The sequence below is a fragment of the Melopsittacus undulatus genome, chromosome 3 (genome assembly GCF_012275295.1).
Source record: "Melopsittacus undulatus isolate bMelUnd1 chromosome 3, bMelUnd1.mat.Z, whole genome shotgun sequence".
Classification (NCBI taxonomy): Eukaryota; Metazoa; Chordata; class Aves; order Psittaciformes; family Psittaculidae; genus Melopsittacus; species Melopsittacus undulatus.
In genome coordinates this window covers 700,461-727,357 of record NC_047529.1, presented here as the reverse complement: position 1 = coordinate 727,357, position 26,897 = coordinate 700,461, and the positions used below count along the sequence as shown (strand labels likewise).

Below are 26,897 nucleotides of genomic sequence, written 5' to 3'. Positions count from 1 at the left end.
TCTCCATGCAGCTTCTATTCTCCAGGCTGAACAGCCCCAATGTTCTCAGCCCATAATTGCACTGCTAAGTTTAAAAGTAAGTAATCTTATGCAGAAAACAAATCATCTGCATTGTGAAGCAGCAGTTTTACTCTCCTGGCTTTCCTCTGCCTGTGAAGCAATGGCTAGTTTAGCCCTAACTGCAATGCTCCATCCCTGAAAGAACACAAAGGCTCAAAGCTCTCCTGGCATAGACAGGGCTCCTTGCTTATCCCTTGCTTGATGTCACAAATCAAGGATGCTGCAGCCTCCTCCCTCAGTTACCTTCTTCCCAGGAGCAGAGGTGGTGGAGAACTGAAACTCCTCTCTGCTCCTGGGCACCTGCAGCTGCAAGTGGGGAGCGCCTTGAGGGTACCCATATGGGAACCCAGCAGCTCCCAGGGAGTTAACTGGGAAGCTGAAAACCCCACAGGGGTTGGCTCAACAGGTTCAGCCATTTCTCCTGCACCAAGACTTGTCTGTGTTTAAACATATGCTTAAGACTCTGTATGGCAACTTATTCAACATCAGCCCTAAGCATGTTTGATTTGAAGCTCAGATCAAATAGATGCTTAGGGCTGATGTTGAGTGAGTTAGACTCGTTTCCTATATCAAACGTGTTCCAAGAATGTGGCAAAATTACTAATCCCCAGCACCAAACTGGAAACTTAAACTATCATGGGTGTAACAAAGCACAAACAGGGAGTTTTGCTGCTGTCACTCAAACGCTAGCACAGCATTCTCCAAGCTTCTCCAAGGCTTGTGTTCTAGGTGATGATGACACATCTGCAGTTTAAAGTCACCTCAGGGGACACCAGATTCCTTCTCCAGTTTGGGAGCTGAACAGTGAGGTAGGTACCATAGCACTACAAGCAGACAAACACTGCAAAACTGCTCCAAAGTACTCGGGCAGTGTGTGGTCACCTCTGATAATACCACCACATGCCAAGCACAGTAACTTTATGATAGGATTCAGATGACAGGGACAGTCAATTACTGCAATTGTAATAGAAATGTGTGTTCTGAGTGAGAAACACACGATTTCTGGCAGCCATAAGTTCTTTATATGTGAATTGAGAACCTCTTCCACCCTGCAAAACCAAGCAGCCTGTTACATGACAGCAGCAGAGCCCTGTTAAAGTCATGGCAAGTTACAGACCTGCAGCAGTACTTCACAACACAGTACTCTGCAAACTGCATTTAATTAAGGTGTGGGAATAGCAATCCCCATGGACAAAGTAACATTAAAGTTTGTAATGCACGAGCCATTTATAATGAAGTATTCCACACTGATGTGGCACAGGGGAAGGGAGCCAGACGTGTTTCAACAGGGATCAAAATGGTTGCCATGGAAAGTGTGATTGTGGAGAGCTCAATAAATTCTCCCAAAGCTCATATTTTCAATGGTTAATACTTGCAAATAAACCCATGGAAAAGAGTTGTGAAACTTCAAAGATTTCACATTCACTCTCATTCTGCCACCATCATAAATAAATATCATTATTCATAGCTTCCACAGGTACTCTGGAGTTTATAAAGTCCATCTGACTTAAGGACATACAACCTATCAATGAAGGAGCGCATGTAAAACATCCCTTATTATCAAACCATGTCACATTCCTTCTATTCGATGGCACTTATTGGGCTGCAGATTCCATAATCCTTCCCTGAGTCCCTTCTGCATTTAATTCAGTTCAGTCTTAAGTAGTTAAAGAAACTGTTTTCAGTGGCAACTAATAACTACTGACCTACAGTGACACTGCCCTACAATAGGCTTGTCAGGCCTGAAAAACTTGTACCAAAGAAGCTGATTAGGACTTCAAGAGGTTTGTAGCAAGAATCAATGGCTCGTCTGTACTAATGCTGCGGCTGCGGCACAGGAATGATAAAAGTGGAACACCATTAGTTATGCCTCATTAAGCTCCACAGCCCTCCTAAAAAGAAATTTGTTTAGCCTGTCCAAAATCTAATGCAGTTTTAAGCTCTCTGTGTTCAATTTCATAGTATCTCAAAAGCTTCAATAAGATAAAGGCCAAAGAACCAAGAACGGTACCAAAGCACCAACAGTAAAGTTAATTTTGAAGTCTGAGTTTTAATGGAAAGTGTTTCTGCCTTCTTTTTTTGTCCATACAAAGTACTCGAGCCTTTTAAAGGATGAACAGCACATAGTGCAGCCACAAAACAGAAATAAACCATGGACATTCATCTACTAAAATAAAACCCATTGTACAGCAGCACTGCAACAAATGAAACAGCAAAGTTCAAAACAAAGAGGAAAAAAGCCTGGTGGAACCATGCACATCCTCCTGGCTGTGTTTTACACTTACCTTTGTGGTGTCTGCTGGAACAGGGGTGTAGGACCTCGCCAAGCCTCCTGGGGTCTGAGATCTAGAGGGTAAAACAAGGTGTTGAAACAAACCAGAGTGAGTACCCTTAAAGAACAGCGTTCTGCTTGCTCTTACATGCGGCTGAGAACTTGTGCCCTTGTGTGCACAAGTGGTGAGCTTTGTATTTATTAATAAAAAGCAACTTATCCTTTGAGTATGGCCAATAAGCTTCAAGTTATTAGAGGAATGGATTTTAACTGCTAAAACTGGCATTGCCTAATGCTTGTTCATTCCACAGGTACCTGCTCTTGAAGGTTGAAAATGAACACCCACCCCTGTTGCTGTAACAAGTGAAGACTTCATTTGATACTTACATTTCTTATCAGTACAGTCCCCACTCCACTATATGAGAAAATACAGCCCCATAGACACATACCATCACAGCACACTGTGCTTGTGAGCAACAAATATGTAATACTCAATATATGTGCAAGTTGCCTCTGATTAGGTTAAGCTTTGCTATAAAGCAAAGCAAAAGAGGGACCAGAGTATGTAAAAGTGATCAGTTCCACTTTATTTACATTTAAATATATATACAGTTAGATTTAGGGTGTATTTAAGATAGCAACAAATGCTTTACAGTTAACCTGACAATGATAATGTCACGATAAAAATCTGTTACTGATCTCCTGGATAATGTAATCAGACTGAAATAAACCCTTGGGGGTAAAATCCTGGCCAGAGACCTAACCCTGCAGTTGAAGAAAGTGCAGAGAAAAAGACCACCCACTTGTCAATTGTTTCTGCTGCCCAAAGTGACTCTTCACAAAGACAGGGCAGTAACAACACTGCTGTAACAGGACACGCAATTAAACACTTGTTGTTCCTCTAAACAAACTGGTCAGTAAACAGGATAAAAGAAACAGCCCATCAATAGCTCCCGCTCAGCCCCAGCACTCAGAGCAGCTGTCAATCAGAAGCCTCCGTTTCAGTGACACCTTTGATTGTTTCCAATGGTGTTTAAGCGTGACCTGATTTCAACAGCTGGTTCCAGAAGCTGTCTGATGGACACACTGTGGTGGGACAGTAACACCCTGTTCAACAGCCAATATTCCAGTGCCCTAAAGCTCTGCAGTGATTTGGGAGAAGAGGGGGAATAAAGCCCCAGAGGGAAAAGCTGTGCCTCTCTCCTAACTCCAGCTGGATTGTCTGCAGGCTGCAATGGCCTGACCTGGGCAGAAACCTCTCACAGCAGCACTTGAACACAGCTAATCCAGCCCAGCAATGGACTGAGTCCAGAGGGATTTTATCTGTTTATTAAGCATTACATGTATACACACAGTGCAACCAATATATACACCTCTCTCAGTATATAACTCTGTGTGTATATATATGTGTATATACATACATAGTTACCAACTGCTGCTTGTAATCAGGTATAATCAGTTATTTCCTATACATTACAACCAAACCAGTCTAAAGCACTGCAAGGACTACAGATGGGTGTGTGGCACTTTTACACTGATCAGCTAGTGAATTGTGAGGACTTTTACATGCATGAACAGGCTGTACTGACACGATGCTTTAGGGATGCTGTGTTTGCTTTTGAATACGAGATCAGTGCGACAGGAGAAAGCCCTGGCCCCTAACACTGTGTTAAGCTGCTTTGGGGGGAAAAAAAGCAATTCAGACACAAGATTAAACTAAAGCTTAAAATAAAGTATAAAGAATAAATCATTAAAATAATTAAAACATTTGGTTAAGCCCAAGAGTGTCGCTTTTTCAACCAGAAAATATCCTTAGATTACTTTATTTTTAGTAATTTCTAAAGTCTCACAGATACCAGCACTGCAGAAATACATATAACACAGAAGGACTGAGTCCTAATAAGAATGTTTTCAGATGCACCCCCTCCATCTGCTGCATGGATAAATGCACCTGCATTTATCTATTACCTGCACAGATATCCTGTGCTTTATGACTACTCCTACCACCTGCAATTCTTCACCTGCACCCTCAGGATGGGGCTTGGGTTTGGCTCCATCACCACAAGCAGACCTGCAGCTCTGCTGGGCCTGGCTCAGTTCTCCTTTTGCTTGCTGGAGACACAAACTGCCAGACAACAACTGTATTCCAGGGTAAATAATGGCCACATCTCCCCCATCCTTCCCCTCCTGAACCAGACAAAGCCCCCAGGCAGCTGGGCAATTACAGACTAATACAGTTGCTCCCCCCAACCTTCCCTGGTCAAATCTCCACATCTTAATTGAGATTATTAACACGTTTTCCATTCCACTTCCAGGGTCAAATGGTGCTCCAGTGAAACCCAGTGAGATTATGCTGGCCTTGCCCTGGTATAGCATTTCCTGTGCATACAGACCCTGCTTAAGGGCTGGTTAAAACCATGTGTCCTATCCAACCACTTTCCACTGGAACAAGCACAGCCTCAGCTCTCCTGCTGTAACCACACTTTTGGCAGCTCCAGGGAACAGTTTAACAAAGAGTTTAATGAAGTTATCATAAAAACATTTAAAGCCACCTCACTGCTATTATCTATATGTCTCTGACAGAGAGCAATCTTCGAGGGAAGAAGCTTGGAGCAGGAATTGCACTTCAAAAGGGTACAAAATGGGAGCAGGAACGACAATGAATCTTCTCTTTCGTCCTCACGACCCAGGCATTTCCTAGAGCTATAAGGCCAAACAAACTGCCTTCTCCAGCAGCTCCTCAAGGAACAATTTATCTCATCAGTGTGGCAATCAAAGAGCAGATTCTGTGTTTACTGATTGCACTAATCAAAATCACTTTTCAAATGCAGCTAATTGACAAGTTTACCAAGTGAGATGGAAGTCAGGAATCAGATATCCCAGGCTGCAGGGACTAAATCCGCCCTTCACAGGGGCTGCCACACTGCACTTGACTGCCCAACTTATCAGCACAGACAATTATTCATCAGCTGAAAATTGGCACATCCAAGTCAAATCAGAGCACACCGGTAAGGAACACCCACAGCAGGCTCTTGAGGAAGAGATGGCACTATGCCTGACCGCATTGCCCTTCAAGAGGCTGATTTGACTTCACCATATGTGTAAAAACATAACACAAAAAGTTGCTCTGCATCAAGGCCACACAAGGTGGGAATTTTGACCACATCAGCTCCAGTTTTGAGGAATTTGGAGGTTCCAGGTGCTCCCCAATGCCATACCACAACATATAGCTCTTCTCTCACAGTTATATGCTCCATCCTTGGCAGTGTTCAGGACCAGGTTGGCCTTGGGTTACATGGACAGAGTCTTTGGTGCCATGGTCTAGTGTGAGGAGTCCCAGCCCATGGTGGGGGGGTGGAACTGGATGATCTTAAGATCCTTTCACCCAAGTCATTCTATGATTCTTGATATAGCTGATGAGTGTGACTGACACTAGACATAGCCTGCCCCATTAAGAAAACTCAGTATATACCTTCCCAATCCTATTTTGATTTTCTAGTTGAAGGTATCTGTGCTTTGACAGAGACATTTCTGCTTGAAATGAAGGGGTGACTGCAAAAGGCAAGAGAGCTGTGCTGTCAGATGCAGGACAGCCTTTTGGTAGACAGAACACTGGGTGAAACTGGGCCATGTGCTCAATTCTGACCAGGCATTTCCATTGGTGCTAGCACTGTCCATACAGACCATTCTGTTCAACAACTGTTAACTCCTGCCACCTTCTGCAGTGAGGTTCAGAGAGCTGCTGGCACTCTCTCAACCCACACAACCCATAATGTGTTATGATGTTGGGGGTACGGTCCCATTAAAAAGCACCCTTCAGTGATGGTCTGAAAGGTAGTTTCAGGTGAAATTTTGGGTTACAACCCTTGGAGGTATTCTTCTATTAAGTGCTTAAACAAGTCTGACTCTATACTGTAGAAGAGGAGTTAAGTGTGGTTCACTTGGCACTGGTAGTCCTGGGTGGCTTGGGCTGGGTCCAGGCTGCAGGATGCATGTCTGGAGCTCTTCCTAGGGAGCAAGCACATCCCTCACACTCTTTAACCTGCACCCATCCCACTGACTGGGACATGAACTGTCCTCGTGCCTCTGTTAAAGAATGAGGCACTGAAAGATGGTCTCCAAATATCAAGTCACCTGCTGCTGTAATTACTTGTTCAGACTTCATGGTGAAGTCAATTTAAATCAGGAATTCATTAGAGCTTAAGAGCAGCCTCCTGGGACAGCCTGGTTGGCAGAAGAGGAGGAGAAACAACAGAATTAACTGACAATTACATTTGCAGCATGCTGCACTGTGGTCTCCCATGCAAACAGAGAGTGCCAGGACCAGCTTCCCGACTCTGGGATGAAGAGCCCTAGAGAGCAATGGCAGGAACACAACCCCTGCTTTGTGAGAAGCCCTTTGCAGGATGACTGTGGCTGGAGGGACCAGCAGGTTGACCTGGCACCTTTTTACTGCAGGAGCAGAAAGGCACGAGATCATCATCTGCCTAATGGGAAAAGCAGTATTAAAGAAAATGGCACAAGGAGGAGAGGGGGAGCAACGGGGGATGCCTGAGGCAGTCTGAGGGTGAGGATGGGTAGGAGATGAAGGGAGGAAGCGACATGTTAAAAAGGCCACCAGACACTGTCTGAGGCCAACAGATGCACTGGGCTTCCACCTCCATCAGCAGATTTGAGCCTCCTCAGTTTGACTGAATGATGGCACTGGGACATACCTGAATGTGAAGCGCTTCCTACACAACACAAGGTGCTTAGGTACCATGAGGATGAGACCTTTGTAAGTACCTAATAGGCAAGATTAGGTACATAAAGCAGAGACAACTGCTCTGAAATAAGCAGGCTCTATAATAAGACTTGAGCTTCAGAAGACATGAACAGCCATACGGGGACTGAAGGGCTCATGAATGCTTCCCCTCTCCTCCAAACCACACAGGCTCTCTCTTCCTGGAGATTAACACAGAACTATGATGCCTGTTTGGTAGTTCTGCCTCACCATTCCCCACACTCTTCTCTTCAGATCATGTTTCTTGTTTAACTTGTTTTCCTTTAGTGCTAGTTATTAGCTCCAGGGTCTCATATCCAATCCATGCCTCCACTTAAACCAACCTGATTCCTCACACAAGAAAGCTTCTGCACCCACTACTCAACTACCGCTCATCTACCTTGGGACTGAACAATACATTTAATTCAGAGTGGCCATTGATATTATTTATTCACTGTTTCATATGAAGCAAAAATGCAAGTATAAAAAGGCTGAGAGATTCACTTTGCAGCAATCTGGTCTTCTCTATGTGACAACACGTTGGTGTTCAAACCATACCTGTGTCAGCTGTTTAAACTTCAAACACCTGCATCATTTAATATTGCAAGAATGCAGATGAACAGTGAGAAAGTCTTACTTTAAAGTGTTTTTTAGGCAGTTTAGCCAAGTTTCCTCCTGTCTCAAACCCACCACTACAGAAGCACAACTCCTGATCACAAAGAGATGGGACTCTTAACCAGTGCTCTTTGCATAAGCAATTCTTTCCCACAATGAAGAACTTCACATTAGGTCACATAGTTTATCATACCACTTCCAGTGAGTCACTTGCTCATCAAGTCAAGAGCAGTGGCACCTCTGACCTCCTGACTGCCTCCTGTCACCTCTCTGTCAGGAGCTGCAACACCTACCACAGGCAGAAGCCAGGACAGTACTATGAATTAGATATTCTGGCTGTTTGACATCTCAGCACCAAACACAGCTCCTGTCAGTCCTACAATCTCTTCTCATATGCCACCATGTCTTGTGCATGAATTATTTTCTATGGCCAGCATCCTCCTCTTATTATTCTCTTCAGAAACAAAGACCAAGCTTTTACTAAGCTGATGGTGGTGATGCTGAGATTCAGCCACATACAGAACACATTCAGATAACTGGGAACCCTTGGCTGACAATAGGCTATTTTTCCTATTGCATTTGAATACTGGGCCCAGTATTGAAAATGAGATCCCATTTCCAGGCACATAATTACATTTTAGTCCATCTCACCACAGCAATTCCATAAAGGAAGAACAACACATGGTTGATGAAGACAGATGCCTGACTCCACTTTCTATTTGTAACAGTGCAACAGACCCAAATGAAGCTGCAATACTTTCCAACCTGTGAGCTGTAAGAAGCAGAACCCACTTACTTGACAACAGCTTCGGAATCTGCTGCTGCCCACTCAGCAGCGGTCTTGCGTAGGGGCTCCCATAAGCTCCAAGAGGTACTGCATTGGCATACATCCCTGGCATCATTCTCTCCCTTGGCATCGTATGGCTATTACGGGTAAGAAACAGAGAGGAGAAAGAACAGGATGATTTATGAATGCCATGCTCCAGCACAGCTGCTCCCCAGCCCATCCAACGCCCCAGCTCTCTCCAGTGTGCCAGTGGAGATGTGCACAAGCACGGCGCAGTGACTCGCGTACAGATGAGGGTCCCAGGCACACCACAAAGGAAGCACGTGCTCTGTTCTGGAGTTCCTACAGCCAGCCCCAGAGAGCAGAAATACACATGTCCTGCACACTGCATGAGAGTCCAGCAGAACTGAACTGCTGCCACGTATCCTGAGAAGGGAGAGATGGGGGACGTGCAAACGCTGGTGTGTCCATGTCTGCCAGGCCTCTGCTGTTCTTCCTGTGCAGAACTACATTCACATTTAGACTTTGATGCTTGTGGTGCCTGCCATCTGGATAGCAATTTAATGGGACATCGAATGTGATCAGCTACACAGTTATAACATAGTTATTTCTATAACCATGACATGGAAGAATAGAAGACAAGGAACCTGGAGAGGGGCTTAGGACAAGGGCCTGTAGGGACAGGCCAAGGGGAATGGCTTGAACCTGCCAGAACAGGGGAGACTGAGCTGAGCTCTGAGGCAGAAGCTGTTCCCTGGGAGGGTGCTGAGGCGCTGGCACAGGGTGCCCAGAGAAGCTGTGGCTGCCCCATCCCTGGCAGTGCTCAAGGCCAGGTTGGACACAGGGGCTTGGAGCAGCTGCTCCAGTGGAAGGGGTCCCTGCCTGTGGCAGGGGTTGGAGCTGGAGGAGCTTTAAGGTCCCTTCCAACCCAAAACATTCCATGATTCTATGAAGAGGGTTCACAAGTGCAGCACTGGAACAATTACACCTTCCAACACACAGATGGAATAAAGGGTGCTGCTTTTTATTCTTCGAGCTCCTCAGAAGCCCTAAAATGAAGATGGTATTTTCCTAAAGAGACACTCATATTCAGTCACTCACAGATTAATTTCATTTGCTTGTATAATATTCTCCTTTAAAACCCTCTTTTCTGGCTCTATAAACATGTCTCCTTGCACTGCCCAGTAAGGAAAATGATTTCATGTGCAATACATAACTCCAGGTCACTCTCTCATCCTGCACTCAGAAGCACTCTCATACCACACTGCAGCACTGAAGAAAGTTACTTGGATTATCTGAACCCATAACAACTGACTGTGGCAATGCCTCCAGAAGTGGATTGTGTGGTGCAACGTGTGCTTAGAACAAGAGTTTTGAAAACTTCTTCATTTTAAAAAGCATAAAAGACATTCCTGTCTTCAAAACAGTCTTAATCATCACTTGTGAGCAATATTCTCGTTGTACCTTCTGTACTTCAAGCCAGGATCCAGAAAACAAGCTTGAAAGAGCCCCTAGGAAAGCTAGGGGAAAAACCCCTCAAACCCCAAACCAAGAACGCAAGGCATTACCACATCACTGTGATACACAGGTCTCATCAATACCAGTTTCCAACATGGCACACCAGCAGCTAACCTCTGACAGTCCATCCCCATCCCTGACAGTCCATCCCCATCCCTGACAGTCCATCCCCATCCCTGACAGTCCATCCCCATCCCCTTTGCTTCTCTTTTGTTCGTTTAGAAAGCAACCAAGGGGCACAGCAATGCAGCCCATGGCCATGCCACCACTCTTACCCTAAGGTTCGGAACGCCGATGGGTCCAGATGCACTGGTTTTCGGTCTCGGTTGAAGCCCAGCTGCGGTCTCCAGGGCCTGCCATCATTGTTGGTCTTTTCCCAGTCTCCTGGCTTCAGAACTGGAGCAGGTTTCCTTAACAGGAAACACAGATCCATAAATACTTCCCAGAGCAAACACTCGGACTGGGAAATGGAAATGGAACTATGTGCAAACCAACAGCTGACACTTACTTTGCACCCGGTAACACTGTAGCCTTGAACACAAAGTTTTCATCAAACTGGGGATCCTTGAAAGAGATGCTGGAAGAAAATAAGTGAGGATTAGGTTTACCTGATAATGAATCAAGATGGGAAAGTAACTGCTGCTTAGTTAACAGTGCTGCACACAACAGACAAGTAAGATTCAAGAACCCACAACTTAAATGGCAAAATGCCTTTCTTGCACGTGGATGTACCAACTATATTGGTCTTGGACTACTTTGGACTTGCATTTTTTTTCTCCAGGGTGACTTTTCCTCCCCTGACTCAGTCCAAAAGGAAGCTTCATGTCTAGAAAACAGTCCTATGGATGGTAATGAAATGATCTTCTGTGGACACACAGCACTGATTGCACCTGAAGCTCAAAGGTTGCCACGGAACACAGAGGAAGGGCATCAGGTTCCATGTAGCCTAGTCAAGGGTACAGAACTGAAGAGTGGGATTTCCTGGGATGGGGAGGTTTTCTCCTGACAGGCAGCTTTGCAGTTGCATACAGTTCCCATGGAAGGATACACACCTGTTTTTCAGGGACTCTCACAGGATATACACCTATTTTTAGTGATACCTTGCAGACCCTGCATTTTGAGCTATCTAATATCAGACAAACTGAACAGTAATAGAGCAAAAAGGCACTAAAAGCTTGATTTCTGCTGGTCCAATGCATTATACAGCAGCTTGGGTTTACTCTAGGAAAATTCATCCACACTCTTAGCAATTCCAATCTCCAATATCAAAGTCTCAGGTAGGTCCCACCAGGGACACATGTGAAGCACACAGTACCAACATCCTCCCTGCTCTCTTAACATCTACCATTGATGTAGAAGGATGCTTGGAATGCCAAGGAAGATAAAAGCCAAGAGCCAAGCAGAATAACTTCCCTCTTCCAACTGGGTTTCAGCATAGAGAATGAATGAGACTTGAAGGAAAGAGAATAATGGTCCCTTGGAAAACTCACCCAAATTTGCAAGATCTGAAGAGCAGAACCATGACTGCTCATACTATCTCTAAAGACAGGAAGAAAAATCCTTGCAATAGAGAAACGGACAGGAGCATAAACTAATTCAAACCTCCTGACAGCAGCAAATGGAAAGCCAAATCCCACCTTTAACTCATCACTCAAAGTAACTAAATCCCCATTTCGGAACATCCTTTCTACAACGCCCTGACAAGCCACAACTTAGCATGTCCTAGTGCTTGTAGATAGTTGTTTTAGTTGAATCAAGTTATGCCTCTGTGGAGGGAGAGCTTACACTGAGGGATCACAAGTGATTTTCAGTGCCTCAAGTACCTTCCGTGGCTCAAGAAGTGAGAGGTTCTAGGCTCAAGCCTCCCATCCCTGTCACACTGTGCCAAATGGAGTGAGGAGGACACACAGCACAACACATTCACAGTTTGCTGTCAAGTGCAATAAAATCCTCTGTGACCACAAGGGATTTACCCCTGGAAACTGCCTTGTATTTTATTCAGCATGAAGTTTCTGATTCCCCTCCCAAACATCCCTCTGTCAAAGTTAGTGTTACTCCTTTACTTCTTAAAGGCATGAAGTGTGTATTCTCAAGGATCCTCTGGGATTTGCTACGAATAAAAATGGATACAAATCCAAGAGGCAAAACTCAAGAGCTGAAGGGCTTTAGATCAATACCCAATCCTGTGTGAGGCTTACTCCCACGAATGGTTGGGTTTTCTCATTGAAAAGGCTTGATACAGCCCATCAAGATCCCCAGGTGCTGTTCTTTGCTTGCCAAAGAGCCAGAAGTCCCAAGAGAGTGAGCAGAAAAGCACCAGGAGGAGAGATGAGGTATTTCTGAAGGGATGAAGCATACAGGTTTGATGCACTGGGAAACAGCAGTATTGGACACCCCTGCAGGGCACACACTGTGCACCCTGCTCACCCACCCAAACCCAAGCCCACTGGCTACCACACAGTACCTTGGACTCAATCCTCACGGAAAACCAGGAATTGTTAAGGTAAAAGCTTCAATTTTATGAAGAGACAGACTCTGATGCAAATTCAGCACCACAAAACCCTGAATGAAATGAGTGATTGCTGCATTTTGCACATCTCTGCATGAAACCCGAGAGTTTCCTCACCTGACTGCAGAATTCAGGGTAAGATCACGCAGCATTGGAACAGGAGACTCCACCGTCCTGGGGAAGAGAAAGAACCTCTGTCAAACACCATGTAACACATTCCTTACCATCTGCTCCACCTTCTCTGTTGCTACCACTCCTGTTCCTCTGCCAACTAAGACTGGGACACATAAAAGGGGTTTCAAATTAACTTGCCTTTCCGCTAAATTAAATACTTCTATAAGCAATGGAATTGCTGAATCCTTATTTCTTAATGCCATTACTTTTGCAGCTGATCTGTGTGGATTCTCTAGTGTCTAATGGTGGGTTCACAGCCTTCCCAGTGCCCAGCAGCCTGTTTACAAGCCTCAGTCCTACTCTGAACCTTGGAAACCTCCCTGTGCTGGTAGGGTCTGATTGTAACAAGTGAAGAGGTTCTATGAGGGCAGGAGAAGCCCAGAGAGACAGACACGTGCAGACAGCAGGAAGACACAAACCTGCTTCACCAGGAAGAAAAAGGCTTTGAAATACAATAAGAATCTTATCTATATATAGATATATAAGTATATTATCTATATATATATATAGATATATAAGTAATTTTAGCAGCTGTTTTTCCACAGCACTTAAAGTCTCCTTTCTAACTGAGATTTCATAGGCTGACATACAGCTGCATAGAATCCCAGACAGGTTTGTGTTGGAACTTAATGCTCATTCAGCTCCAACCCCTGCCGCAGCCAGGGACACCTTCCACTAGAGCAGGTTGCTCCAAGCCCCATCCAACCTGGCTTGAACAGTGCCAGGGATGGAGCATTCACAACTTCCTTTTCTTCCTGCATCACTATTTCCTCTAAGACCAGCTCTGATTTGCACATATTCCTTGCCAGCCATGCCAGGAATAGAGAAATGAGTATCAGTGTGACCTAGGATCCATTAGCTGTCCAACAGAATCAGAGGGTTTGTGCATTTAATGCAAATGAGTTAGTGAACACCTGCCTGTGCCTCTAGCCGAGGTTAGATAAATGAATGCATATCCTGCAGGGCAGAGATGGCACTGATAACTTCCCAAACTAAATGCATTATCTAGAAAACAAAAAGTATTAGCATTTTTTGTATGTGTAGCTGGAACAGTTCTGAATTTAGTGCTAAATGGAAACCAGAAAAGTATATCTAACACCTCTATCTGGATTTTTCTCTAATACAATTAAGATTAGCATATAAAAAGCAGAATTGTTGGGTATTTTAAACAGCATGCACTATTGGAAATTACATCAGACTGCATTAAATTAACACTCATACAAAGCAGAGAGGCCAAAACACCATGACCTTACTGAACAAGGCCACTGATCACTGCTACTTTTATTATACAGGCCCCATTTACCTATTAAAGTTCTAACATTACTAAATACACAGAAATCAGATGGCAAACAAAGCAGATTCATCAGCAATTAAACACACATCAGAAATTTAATGATTTCTGATGCTGCTTTCAAAGCCTAGCTCTGAAATAGAAGAACAGGATCACAGAATGAAGCTTTACTTGCTTGGGTTTTTACACATGCTGCTGCTGAGACACACTACCATGAAACCTGGTGGCAAAAGCGTGTTTACCCTCAGCATTAAACATGTTGCCTTGTCAGGAGTTTGGGGTTTCTTGTTGTGGGCACAGATACTTATTAAGGGCAGAGATAAGGCAATGTCCTTCAGCATCAATCAGCCCGTTCCAAAAGCCATACTCACTGGTCTGGAAGAACAGCATTTTCATTCAGTGTAAGTTTGCCCTGGATCCCATGGCACAGCTCTGGGGGAATATCCACTGGCTATGGAAGAAATAAGTCTTCAGCTGAAGCACTTTGGTACCCTCCAGCCCTCACCCCTTCCACAGTCTCTTCAGGACAAGCACAACCTACCTCTGTGTTTTTGGTCTTGTACTGTTCCACAATGAAGTCACAAAGCGGATGGTGTTTTCCAACAAAGAGAACATCACCACCGAGGCTGTTTCTTCTGTCTAGAGAAGATGAAGGGATAAGAGCTCTGAGCAAAGAGGGAAGGAAGGGGCACAGCAGACCAGCACACCTACTGACATCTCCACTAAGGGAAGCTTCACTGCCATTTAGGAGGAAGCTTAGAGCATTCCTTCAGTGTGTCTGTCCACAACAGGATGCCTCTGGTCACAAGAGCAGTGGTCAGACAGCAGAACAATGGGAATCTTGTGTTCAGTGGCAGGAATATTGAATTTAGGATAATGTTGAAGATACAGAGAGGCTGGGTACAATAAAAACAAACACCCCCAAACCTCCCAAGCAGTTTACAGGAACCAGCTATTATTTTTGTACAGTGGAGAAAGTAACACATAGTATTTGCCTATAGAAGCTAAACACAAAGCTTCCCATCCCATAACTGGACAGAGCCAGCCTGCTGGTCAGAACAGCCAGCACACCTACCAAGTGGTACCATCAACACTAACTGTGGAAACAGAGTTTATGCTTTTCATTGCAACATGTTCATCTAACAAGTACTGTGACCATGTATGCTGGTAGAAGCTTCCCACACAATTAAGCTTCCACCTAATTTTCAGCCTAAATCTTATGCAGATCTACCTGAGTAAAAAGAAAACTAAAAGCCACAAAACCAAACCTATTGAGGATCACTCTAATTGATCCAGAAAGAAGAGGCTCCAGCCTGCTGGAATTCAACCCATCCAAACTTCTGCTATAACTTGCTCATAGAAACATTGAATAGTTCATGTTGGAAGTGGCCTTAAAGCTCCTCCAGCTCCAACCCCTGCCACAGGCAGGGACCCCTTCCACTGGAGCAGCTGCTGCAAGCCCCATCCTTGAACACTTCCACATCCACACTTCATTCCGGGTGGAAGCAGCAGTCATAAGGAGCTGTAACAGAATACCCCAGTTCTTACTTTCTTCAGGGGTGAGGTCAGGGTACACCTCTTCCAGGGCAGCCCTGAGGCGTCGCTCATCCACGAACGGCAACAATGCAACACCTGAAAACCAAAGCAGTTTTCTCACAGTTCTTGAGCACAAAATAGGAGAGAGCAGCATGGGAAGCTCCAATAGCATCTTCAGCCAAGGAAGAACACTGCATCAGCCACAGGAAAGAAGCCCCTACATTTACAGAAGTTGGGACCCTACAGGCTGTTAAGAACAGTCCAGTGGTAGTGGAGGTTGGAAAGGGAAGTCTGTCTGCAAGCATCCCTCCATCCTCCTCCTCCCTTCCTGCTCTAGGAAGCAGCCACCTCTACCCACACATGCCTTGCTCAGGAGCAAGGGGAGCTCAGTAGGACAGTCCCATGTGCTACAGATACTCCCCTCCCAGGGCTCAATCCTGCTTTATTCCAATTCATTTATTACGAGACAGCAATGGAATAAATCACTGCAAGTTCAGTGGTGAGGTGATGCAGATACCATCCATCAGGGACTATTCACTTTACTCTGAGGTAGCATGAAGGCTCCCGTCAGGATACAAATCCCTCACTACACAGCACATCTCAGAACCAACTCAATCACACTGGATGAGGCTGGAGAATTGCCTTCCCTAGTATGCTCCAGGATAGGTTTTCTTCTGTAATGAAACCCAAACAAGCACCAAGAAACTTGGTATGAAAATTCCTCAAAGGTTCACTTCTGTCACCCTGATGGAATCTGAACTCATTATTTTAGTGTTTATTTCCCTTCCCATGAACACCTGGAGCTTTTCCTGACCGGGATGACAGCAAAGGCTTTCTGCTCAACTGATACACGGTAGCTTCATATCTGTGTCTGTATCAGCGGGCAGATCTCATGCTCTTGTCATCACTCTAAGGTGCAACACTCAGGCTTAAGATCCCCAACCTAAAACCTGGTCTGCCTGGAACACTTTTGCTTCAGGAGTTAAATCTTGACGTGGCTTTATCAAAGCAAATACACTTCCCCTAGAGCTGAAGGAAAGGGGGCAACTTAAACTGCTGAAGTGTAATTACCCCAATTGCAAGTAACTCCCTCCTCACAACACCAGTTTGGAGCAAACCATAAATAATATGGTAATACATCAGCAGTTTAACTGAATCACAACTATATTTAGCTCACTGTAACCCAGTGAGCAGCAGAGCTTTCAGCCTCACCAACCCTGCTTGTGAAGTATGAGGATAACCTTCCCCCAGACTGACTACTGCTTTATCACAGGCAGCACCAGACCCCAGCTGGAACATAACTACTTGTGAAGGGAAACAGTGATAAACCTCTCCTGGAAACAAACTATTTTCACCTTCACACCACGCTCATTGTGGAATGACACCAAACCAGGAAGTGTTCCTAACCCAGGAGACTGCAAAAGGATTGATGCTGAGCTTTCAGAAGCATGAGCACATCTCTAAAATGAAGTTCTTCAAACATTTCATTAAGAGGATAAGGTATAGTAGGTGCTTTTAAACTGAGAGAGGCTGTACTTCCAGCTTGGATTTCACAACTGCCTCTTAAGCATGAGAATTCCAGATGTTAATCCAGACAAAGAGTTTATAATGCTATTCAGCATCCCATGAATTAAAAGTAACCCCAGAGGCTGCTGAAAGCACGTGGGAGCTACTTAAAGCATTACTGCTTTGGACTATAGGGTTTGATAACGGGACAAAAGGACCAAGGAAAGCTGCTGGAATTACTGCAGGGGTAAGAAAGAGCCTCAGGTTACAGAAGGAGAGCCTGCTATGCCACACATCTAGTAATGTCTGGGTATATTCTCTTTGATTATAGAACACTGTCCCAAGCCAGCTACTGTGTGCCTGACTGTGGCCATCTCAAAACACAGGTGAGCTGCCATGGGGGTTCACAGAACCCCTGATGCCAGCAGAAACCTATGGAGATCATCCAGTCCAACCCCTCTGCTCCAGCACGGCCATGAGCTGCTCACGGTGCCCAGGACCATGGCCAGCCAGAGCTGGGGTATCTTCAAGGACAGAGACTCCACAACCTCTGTGGGAAACGTGGTCCAGGGGCTCACCACCCTCAGGGTAAAAATGGGTTTTCATATGCTCAGATGCCCAAATAATGATTTATACCTACAACTGAGCTGTTACACTGAATAGTGTAACCACATATATTCATGTATAATAATAATATAACACATAATAGTGTAACCAGCCACATATTTGTCAGACTTTTAAAATCAATATTCCCTAAAGAAAGCAGAAGCTGCATTAAAGCACTGCAACTGCTTTCTCATTCTGTGGATGCACCCAAATATTTCTATACTCCCCAAAGCATTTTGCCCAAGGTATTAATGAGCCACTGATTGAACAGGACAAGATCCATTCATTAAATGCAAAGGAGACAAAAGACAATTACACGGTAAGGCTGATAAAAATAGCAACATGATTAATCTAGTTCAGGACACACTGAGGAATCGGGAATGACTGATGAATTACTAATAATCACTGCAATCCTACATCACTTACTGAACCAGCATTTCTTCTTCATACTAATCTCTCTTCCAAAATACACCTGCTGCAAAGTGCTTCTCCCTGACACCAAAGAACACAAGTTCTCTCAGTGACTTGGTGCATCATTGTCTCACTAAGATAATTCTCCATCTTCTTCCTATTTTTGCATAGATTGAAATTAAGGTCAGCACAGCTTAGCCCAAGACATAAAAAGCTGGAAATTCACCTTGCCAAGCGTATTTCTTCCCATTTAAATCAATAGCGAAGTCTTCAGGGTAGAAATCAATGATGCTTGATTCCTGTATTTGAGAAAATAAATGAGAAAATCATTAAAGCCAATTCTGGCATTGATTCAGAACGCCACGAGTGCTGCACTTCACACAGGGCAGGCAACCCACAGCTGAGGGGGATGCAAAGAACCTTGACAAACAGAAGCATCTAAAGGCCATTGAAACACAAAGTGTGATGGGACACTTCCACTACTCAAAGACTATCAGAACAAGAAACAGAACAGGATGGAATAACTGCAGATACCTGGGTTAAGGTATTCATTCTCACTAATTTTTATCACTGAAACATCTGAGTTCAGAGAATTCCTTTTCAGGATCTCTGGAGAACCTCTGCAATGAACCAAGCCCTCCCCTCCTGGTCTGCATTAGTTTTCTGCCTGAAGAAGCAGCAGCAAGTCATGCCTACACACTGCAAGACAATATAACCATAGAGAGATACAATGAGGATTCTTACTGGATCTGTCATGAGCTTCCTCCACGTTGGTGGCAGAAAATTCCCACTTGCGGCTGGAAACACTCCCATAAGTTGCTCAAGGGGTTTAAACTGTTGGAATGAAACAAGCAGATGCAGGACACTCGTAGTGAACTGTTAAGCCATGAAGAAAGGAAGGAGGGTGTCCTACCGGCTTGGAGCCTTTCTCAAAATCCGAAGGCATGTCTGCAATACCCTCGAAGTCAGAAGCAAAGGGAGCATAGTGGAAAGGGTAATACCAGTTCCAGGAGGCACAGCCCTAGGATAGAGAAACACAACCAGGCAAATCAGACAAGTACCAAATCAAATCAGTCAATCACATAGCCCAGTAACTAAAGCTGACAATGTTTGCCCAGCATCAACCAGGAGAAAGAGGAGGCCCCAGGGTTAGAAAAGAAAGAGCTCTTGCCTTTAAGGGTACTCTGGACTTCAGGATGGGACTTAACTGTTCATAGCCAGGCTAGAGTGAGTGAGTTCACAGGACAGGGAGTGGAAACCTCAGGCACTTCCTCAGCAGCACAGAGCAGCAGATAGACTTCTATGCCAGAGTACTCTTGCTATGTGCTAGGTCTGAGTCACTAAGGGAGACAGCCAAAGAGACAGGACCTGGCACCAGAACGACACAGGAGACCTTACAGCAGCATCCTGACCCCAGCTTCAGGACACTGATGTACCTCATGCCTTTTTCCTCCCCCTTGAGATAAATCACACGAGCACATGCACAAAGTCCAGTACAACAAAGCATAAACGTTCCTTGCAAAGAGTAGGAAATCATGGTCTGTCCACACAGGTACCCAGCCCCAGTGCTACACTCAGGAGCCTGTGACAACCGGACACAATTTCAACTTGTGTTGAGTTGCCACCATGCCTGGAACAGGGAAATGACAGAGAAGGAATCTCTAGGTTCTCTGTAACTGGATAAGCAGCAGGATCATGCCAGGCAGAGCCACTACAGCTCTCAACAAGAACAGGTAAGTATTGATCTGGCAGCACATCATCTGCAGTACTGTTTTCCAATGCCAAATTCCACTGCTAACTTGGGAATACAGGGACAGAAAGCCTTACCATGATACGCTCCATAAGGTGTGCAGATGTGAACAAGCTGAAAGGTACCCTGGCTTTGACTGTTACTCTTCTGCTCAATACCAGCACTAATATACACTTGGAGTAACATTTTGTTTTCCCCTTCTTATTCATGTGTCTTGAGTACTGGGAACTCTAAAGTACATCACTTCAGAGGCAAAATAAGCCTCAAAAAGGAGAAAATAAACTCTCCACACACCAGAACACAATGCACTCTGGAAAAGAAACGTGGCTCTGGAAGGTCTAAGTCAAGTTTTCACCTCCTCAGCTATTTTTTCCTAGCAACCCCACTTGAAACAAAAGCTACTATTTTGACTTCCAATTCTGAATAAGTAAATGTCAATGAGGCTCTTCCAGCTATTTGGGGTATGAAATTACAGAGCCTGTAATTATGAGATGCAATGCTTCAGATGGCTGCAGCGTGTTTCAATAGCCAGGTGGGTGCTTCCTTCCCTTCTTCATCTATTTTGTCATCTCCAAACAGGTGTCCCCACTGGTGAAACATGTTCTGCATTATTAGCTTTGATAAGAATAGAAGCAGCAATCATATGGGTTCTGTCACAACTCTTATGGACAATGAGCAGGAGTTACTGGAAGCAACTCTTATTGTAGTGAAAAGAAAACCCTAAACCCTAAAGCAAACCTATTCTGACATTCCCCAAAAGAAGTCCAACAGCTTCCTAACCTGACTTCCACATGGGCAGAAAGAGGTTTGACTGCTGCTCCATTCCAATACCATGAACAGCAGGTCACACAGCTCTGTTTCACAAGTACAAGCAGCAGCACGTGCAAGTACTTCATTGCTGCACTGGTTTAAGTCTGCAGTGTCATTTTGGAAGGTCTAGGGAAAGACTTGTGGAGTAATGTGAGCATGAAGCACGCCAGCAAACCCAAATCCTTAAGCATCTGGGTGCTGTTACCAAGGTTTCCTTTGGAACACTTCTAAACCAGGAGGTATTTTCTGTACATTCACTCTTCCCTGAGGTCTATGGGGTGCCCCTCAATTTCCCTGAGAGCATCGTGGTCCTGCCTGAAGCCCTTGGCAACCTCACCAGTTCCTTTGCTCTGCAGCTGCAATCACCCACCCCTCCTACAGCCACAACAGCTACAGGCTCACAAGTACCAGGAGTCACCTACATACATCTCAGCACTAAGCTGGTTTTAGAAGCTGAGCAAGTGAGTGCTGCCCAGGGATGTGCCCACATGGTCTTCAGTTTGCTGTAGGTCTGCCTATGCATTTAAAGCCACAGATCTCAGCAGTGCATGTGCAAATGCAGTTGTGGTTTGACACCTGTTAAGAGCACACAGTGATGTCTGCACAAGGCCATGGCTGCTGGAGCACAAAGCAATGAACACCCCCTCCCCTTGCATACATCTCTGAACAGAACAAACTTTACATATTCAAGTAAGTATAAATGTTTTGGTCACCTTCTAAATATTATCACACACTTCTCTGAATAAAACAAACTTAACTTTGTAATCTTCAAATGCATATTGGTCACTTGTAAATGTTACCTTGGCTTTGCCATACACTCCTTTCCTCCAAGTCCTTCAGTTTCCCTATAATCCAGACGGCCCTATGCAGCAGGCTTGTCCATCACTGACACTCCTCCAGCAGACACTTACAGCTAAGCTGAAGATTGATTTCCATGCTTTGGAAACACATAAGCACATATGGAGTTCTAGGACTATATCCTGTCATGGTCTGCAGGAACACGGTTTGCTTTCAGCAGCCCCTGACTGTGCAGGATCATGGGAATTTCCACCTATAAAGGTGTCCAGGTGACAATTGTCCTTTGTAAAAGGAGCTGCTCAAGGATGTGGGGAGCTGAGCTCTCCACAGAGCACCTGCAACAGACCTGGAAACCTTAAACTCCAAGACTTTCATCCACCATAACATGCAAGTCAGAGCCAAACTCAACTAATAAATGCAGTGGAAGCGAAGGGAACACACTCCCTTTGTGCTCCAAGGGGGAAAGTGAATAAAAGAAACAAACACAAAAACCCCAGGAGTACACATTAAAACAAACTAACTTTATGACTGCACAGCCCTTCAGCATGGTATAGGGGATGTCTGCCTTGCTCTAAGTTGGACAAGCACAAGCTCCCTATAGAAAAGATGTGGTTTTATCAAAAGGGCACTGCGTTCCAGCCACAAAGTCCTGCCCAGCAGATGAACTCCCCCAGTTTGAGCGCATTCTGTTCCCAGGTCACACACCAATATAACTTACTCTGTCTTCAGGGCACGAAGCTGGTTATTAACCACTGATGCCACAACCCCCAGTATGTGTGTGTAATCTCCCACCAATCTGACATCTCAATTATCGGAAGATTTAAATCTGACAGAGATTACTTCAATCACAATGCACTTCATGGAACATCATTACAACCCAGGGAGGAGACTGACAACTCTGTTCCCTTCTTCCTGGTGTTTCACAGGCTTTGTCCTTTGTTCACTCATTCAATCATCTGCAATTTCACTATGCGTGGCTATGTATGGCAAAGAAAAATGTGCATCGGGCCTTAATAAACCAACAAGCAGCATTACTGTATGTGAGAAACAAACCCTGCATTCACATCTGGAGTGCCAGACGGAACGGGCACCCACTTCTCTTACAGCCTCAGAAAGAGCTCTGCTTTTCACACACAAGCAATGGGCAGTGATTGTTTCCTGGGAGCAGACATAAGAGCAATGTGATCTTCCTGAGAAGCAGTTTGTGGGTACCTGGTAGTAGTATCTGAGGACCCAGCACAGCCCCTCCACATAGGACTGCACAACCTTGCGCCGAAATTTCTCATCAGATGCATCCACATCGAATTTGTTCTTATAGTAGCGCTGCTTCCAACCGGTTTCCCACAACCTGCACAACACACACACAGATGTCAGTACCTGTCAGTATATGCACATTCACGTACCTGGATTGAAATAGAAGCCAAAGTCACTTGCACCTTCAATTCCCATTTTCAGACAACTTAAATAAGCACAAAACCTGATGCTCAACAGCAAGAGAGTGAAATTCAATGCCTGGCATAACAGAAAATCCAGATGAAATTCCAAAGGTACCATCCTGATAAACACATCTTCAAAGTCCTTTAAGGAGCAGGGATGATTTTCAAGCCTGTGCCTGGTGCTGCTTGGACTTCCCACAACAGTATTGTTCCTACTCAGTAATTTCATCTTTCCCATCAGGAACACACTGCCAAAGCTGCCATCTGAACTTGGTTCTTTAAACCACTACAAAGAGAACAAACTCTCACCCTTCTTTGCTTGGTTTAATCTACCCTAGGCCAAAGTCTTTATCTTACTGGAGTATCTTCTCACATCAAGCTCATTCCTCTATTCCTAATGCTCCTCTCAAGCAGAGAAGTGGTAGCTTCCCTGCTACTCCAAGTAAAAAAGCAAGCAAATAAATAATAAGCAGCAGCTTGATTTCTATCCTCTATTGCTGTTCGGATGAGCTGTGGGTACCAGAGGAGTTACCTGCAGCTCAGGAACCCCTCCCTTGCTGACTCACATCACACAAGGTCCCTTTTACACACAGATTTTCAGTCGTCCTTGCCAGAGATGGATACTGGAATTCAAGGAGCTATCTTGGACACTACTGATCCTTCCTTCCCACAGCTCCCCCTTATGTCTGTCTGCAGATGGGAATCGCTGCCTACAGCCTCAGAGCTTTTCCTTCTTTATCTGCTCACTGTATCTGCTGTGTTCCCTGTAAACCAGCAGGAAACATGACACTTTTGAGAGAACAACTGTGCTCCAAGCAAGACACATCAATATGCACATAAACCTGTGAGCTGTTAGTTCAAACAGGCTAGACTTAATTTACTTCAGTTCAGAGGCTGCCACCTAAAGAGGCAGGTTCACTCACAACACCATGCTTCAGAGCTGGCCTTTCTCACACAACTGTTTGGGTGGGTTTGGGGACTTTTTGGTTTGTTTTACTTTTATGATGACAATAATAGGAATAATAGTAAAACCTACTATTCACCATAGTGTATGCATTTTATGCATCTCAAAGTTCACACAAATTCTGGTATTCAAATTACAAATCTGATTTAGACACTGCTTAAATCAGATAATCCCTTAATAATGATTTTTAATCAAATTTTATTCTCAACTATTCAAAACTTGGCATTATCACATCTGAAAGCTGTTAAGCAAGAGCCCCTTCCACAAAGGCTGGGACCACCTGAAATTACACACAGGACCTGAAGGACACAGGTAACCTGTGAGATCACTTCAAACTTAGACTTGTCAGAATCTCAGCACTAAATAGAGAGTGAAGCCTTTTAGACAGAGCAATGATAGGTCTATGCTTCTTTGACATGACACATATCCTTTGGGGTTTGCAAAATGGATCTTCCCTTACTTCTGCTTCAGGTTAAAGTATGGAAGGACAGAGTCAGGAACATCTGCAGTCTATGAGCATCTGCCCTAGGAGCTTTCTGGCAGGGAGGCACTTGTAATGCCCAAACCCAATCTGGTCGCTGACTATATCTAGTTTAAAAGTCATTCTAAATACAAAATATACTTTAGCAAACAACCTCTTTGCCATCCAGTACATTTATGCAGTTGCATTTATTTGCTAAGAGAAGCATAAAATTATTTTCCACTCAGAAAAGCATCTGAATAAGTATTCCGAGCTACAAAAGCACTTAAATAAGCACAGATAAACGTGGCCCATATCCCTTTGCTTGCCAACACCAAGCCTGGCAAAACTATTTCTACTTGCAAATCACCACAGTTCATTCAACTAGTTGTTGTAAACCTGTTAGAGCTTTTTTCAGAAGCTCAGCCTAAATTCCAATGAAAAGCAACACTGAAACTGATCCTGGTTTTATGCACAAATTCTGCTTGTTTGATTAAAAAACCAGACCTCAATCCATTCAGATCTCCACATACTGGAAAGAAAATAAGACTGAGCGCTTGAATACCTGCCATTGGAAGATCTGATGGGCTAGATGGATCAAACATAGCACAACAACAGTGCTGGATACTCATGATCAGTACTTCACAATGAAGTAACCCTTCCTGTTTTCCCATGTCCACCTCCATCCCCTGCCTCTACAGAGAACACAGACCTACTGGTTACACTTAGCCTTTAACAAAAAGTAAGGGCTTTCACCCTTGACTTAATGGGTGATGGCTTGATTTAAACCCTTGATAAATGCAGCCTCACTGGTACCTCACTGTCAGTTAATTCTCATAAAATTCCTATCCTGTAATCATCTAGGGATCAGCTGTCCTAAGCCATTTAATGAACTCATCACAGACAAAACACCTCTGCTACAAATCAGAGATGCAAGAAAACATATTTTAATAGTCCAGATAAATAATGCTGCACACGTGAATGTAACTGAATGTTATGGGTTAAACAGCTCAGAAATTCAACTGTGAAACAGTGGCATTCAGCTCACATAATGACAGCTGAGCAGTGGATGTCTAGTCAATCTAGGGCTTGGTCTCAAAGGGAGTAGTGGCTTGGAGGATGAAAACCCGCACGCATACTAATCTGGATACTTAGATTTAACAGCTAGAGCTTACCCATCTCCCTGGAATTCAGCGAATATTCTAACCCTCCACATTAATTACCTCTGGATAAAAAGATCATAGGAAAGCATCTGAAGGCACTGCTGCTCTGAGCTAAATGGCATTAATTACACTGCATCTATTTCAGCAATTTGCTAACAAAGTGCTACACAAAAATGGCTTCACCTGATATTATCCTCTGGCTCAGGTTCACTGTCACTGTCTTCAGCTTTCCGCTTCACTCCTCCTGCCAGGGACGGGCTGCTGTCAGGAGTCAGGCTGGTGTTTGGAGATGAAGTTGTCTAGGGTTAGAATTGTTACAGATAAATGGGGGGCTAAGAGAGGGAGAAGGGTTTATTGGGTATTTTAAAGTCAAGTTAAAATGAACAGCATTGTGATAATCACATGCACCGTTTTAGCTCCCCAAAAACTCAAAGCAAAAGCTACACCACCCTTAAGCTACTAAGTAGCAAAAGAACAGAACATGTATTTGTATTTAAAGGCAGATATTGATACATACAGGCAGAAAAAAATCACTGCATGTGAGAAAGAAGATGCAATAAACAAGAAATCGCTAAAATATGCCATTTTTCGCATATTCTGGACTTACAGCTTATGTTACAACTTCATTTTACAGCAACAGTGAAAAATGCATACTCAGACTACTGTAAAAATCTTCCTTGTAAGTCAGGAAAGGCAAAAATACTCTAAGTTTATTCTGATCTGTTAAATAACAGATCTTCTAAACTCCTTTCAGATTTATCTATTTTAATACTACAGAGAAGAAACATCTCCCATTCCATAAAGGAACTGATCTGCTTAACACATGTGCCAAAGTTTCGAGATTTAAAGGGAAGAACAGCAGAGATTATACTTTGAGAAAGCATTTTATATTTATTTAGATGTAAAAAGACAGGACCCACATTTTTATGATGAAAAGGACCTTGAATTTGTTCACTGTTTGAAGATTTATGCTCAGAAAGAAAATATTTGTCATATTTATTATTTAACAACCCAGACCTCTAACAGAGAATTCAACTTATTTCTGGTTTCCCCTCACTATCTAATACCTTTTCAAAGACTTCATCCAATTTTCATCTCTTCCCAGCAAAAAGCCATACTTGGGCAAGTAAAAGCAACTAACATGCCCCTATGCAAACCACAAGTTCAAGATACAGGGATCTGTATCTTTTTGTCTATACAAGTACCAAACCCAGTATTAACATACCTCCAGCTCAGGTATTCAGCTTATGTCTCTCCCAAACCTACTGAGGAAGTTCCTAAACCACAAGTGCCAAACAAGTCTGGGAAGAAGAGTTAGTGTATTTGACTCTGATGCCTTCATCTCACACTTGCTCTCCCACAGCTATGCAACAAGCAGTATCATACCAAACATTCAAGTAAGGAACACAGCTTTATTCAAGCAGTCTCACAAAAATTGCTTATTAAAAGCCACTTTCTTGGAAAACAGA

The 26,897-nt window shown here is 44.1% G+C and overlaps 1 protein-coding gene across 1 annotated transcript in view; it reads right to left on the bottom strand.

Annotated features, from left to right (window-relative positions):
* The window catches only part of XRN2 (5'-3' exoribonuclease 2), a 47,774-nt gene that overhangs the window by 7,976 nt on the left and 12,901 nt on the right, over positions 1–26,897 (bottom strand). Inside the window, exons 16-28 of the mRNA XM_034060724.1 lie at positions 25,612–25,727; positions 22,618–22,753; positions 18,961–19,068; positions 18,792–18,881; positions 18,274–18,346; positions 15,537–15,620; positions 14,530–14,627; positions 14,360–14,439; positions 12,641–12,697; positions 10,523–10,591; positions 10,290–10,424; positions 8,506–8,633; positions 2,346–2,406 (exon numbers count right to left, since the gene is read on the bottom strand). Of these exons, the coding sequence (XP_033916615.1) occupies positions 2,346–2,406; positions 8,506–8,633; positions 10,290–10,424; positions 10,523–10,591; positions 12,641–12,697; positions 14,360–14,439; positions 14,530–14,627; positions 15,537–15,620; positions 18,274–18,346; positions 18,792–18,881; positions 18,961–19,068; positions 22,618–22,753; positions 25,612–25,727 (1,235 nt within the window). The remainder of the gene's footprint in view (positions 1–2,345; positions 2,407–8,505; positions 8,634–10,289; positions 10,425–10,522; positions 10,592–12,640; positions 12,698–14,359; positions 14,440–14,529; positions 14,628–15,536; positions 15,621–18,273; positions 18,347–18,791; positions 18,882–18,960; positions 19,069–22,617; positions 22,754–25,611; positions 25,728–26,897) is intronic.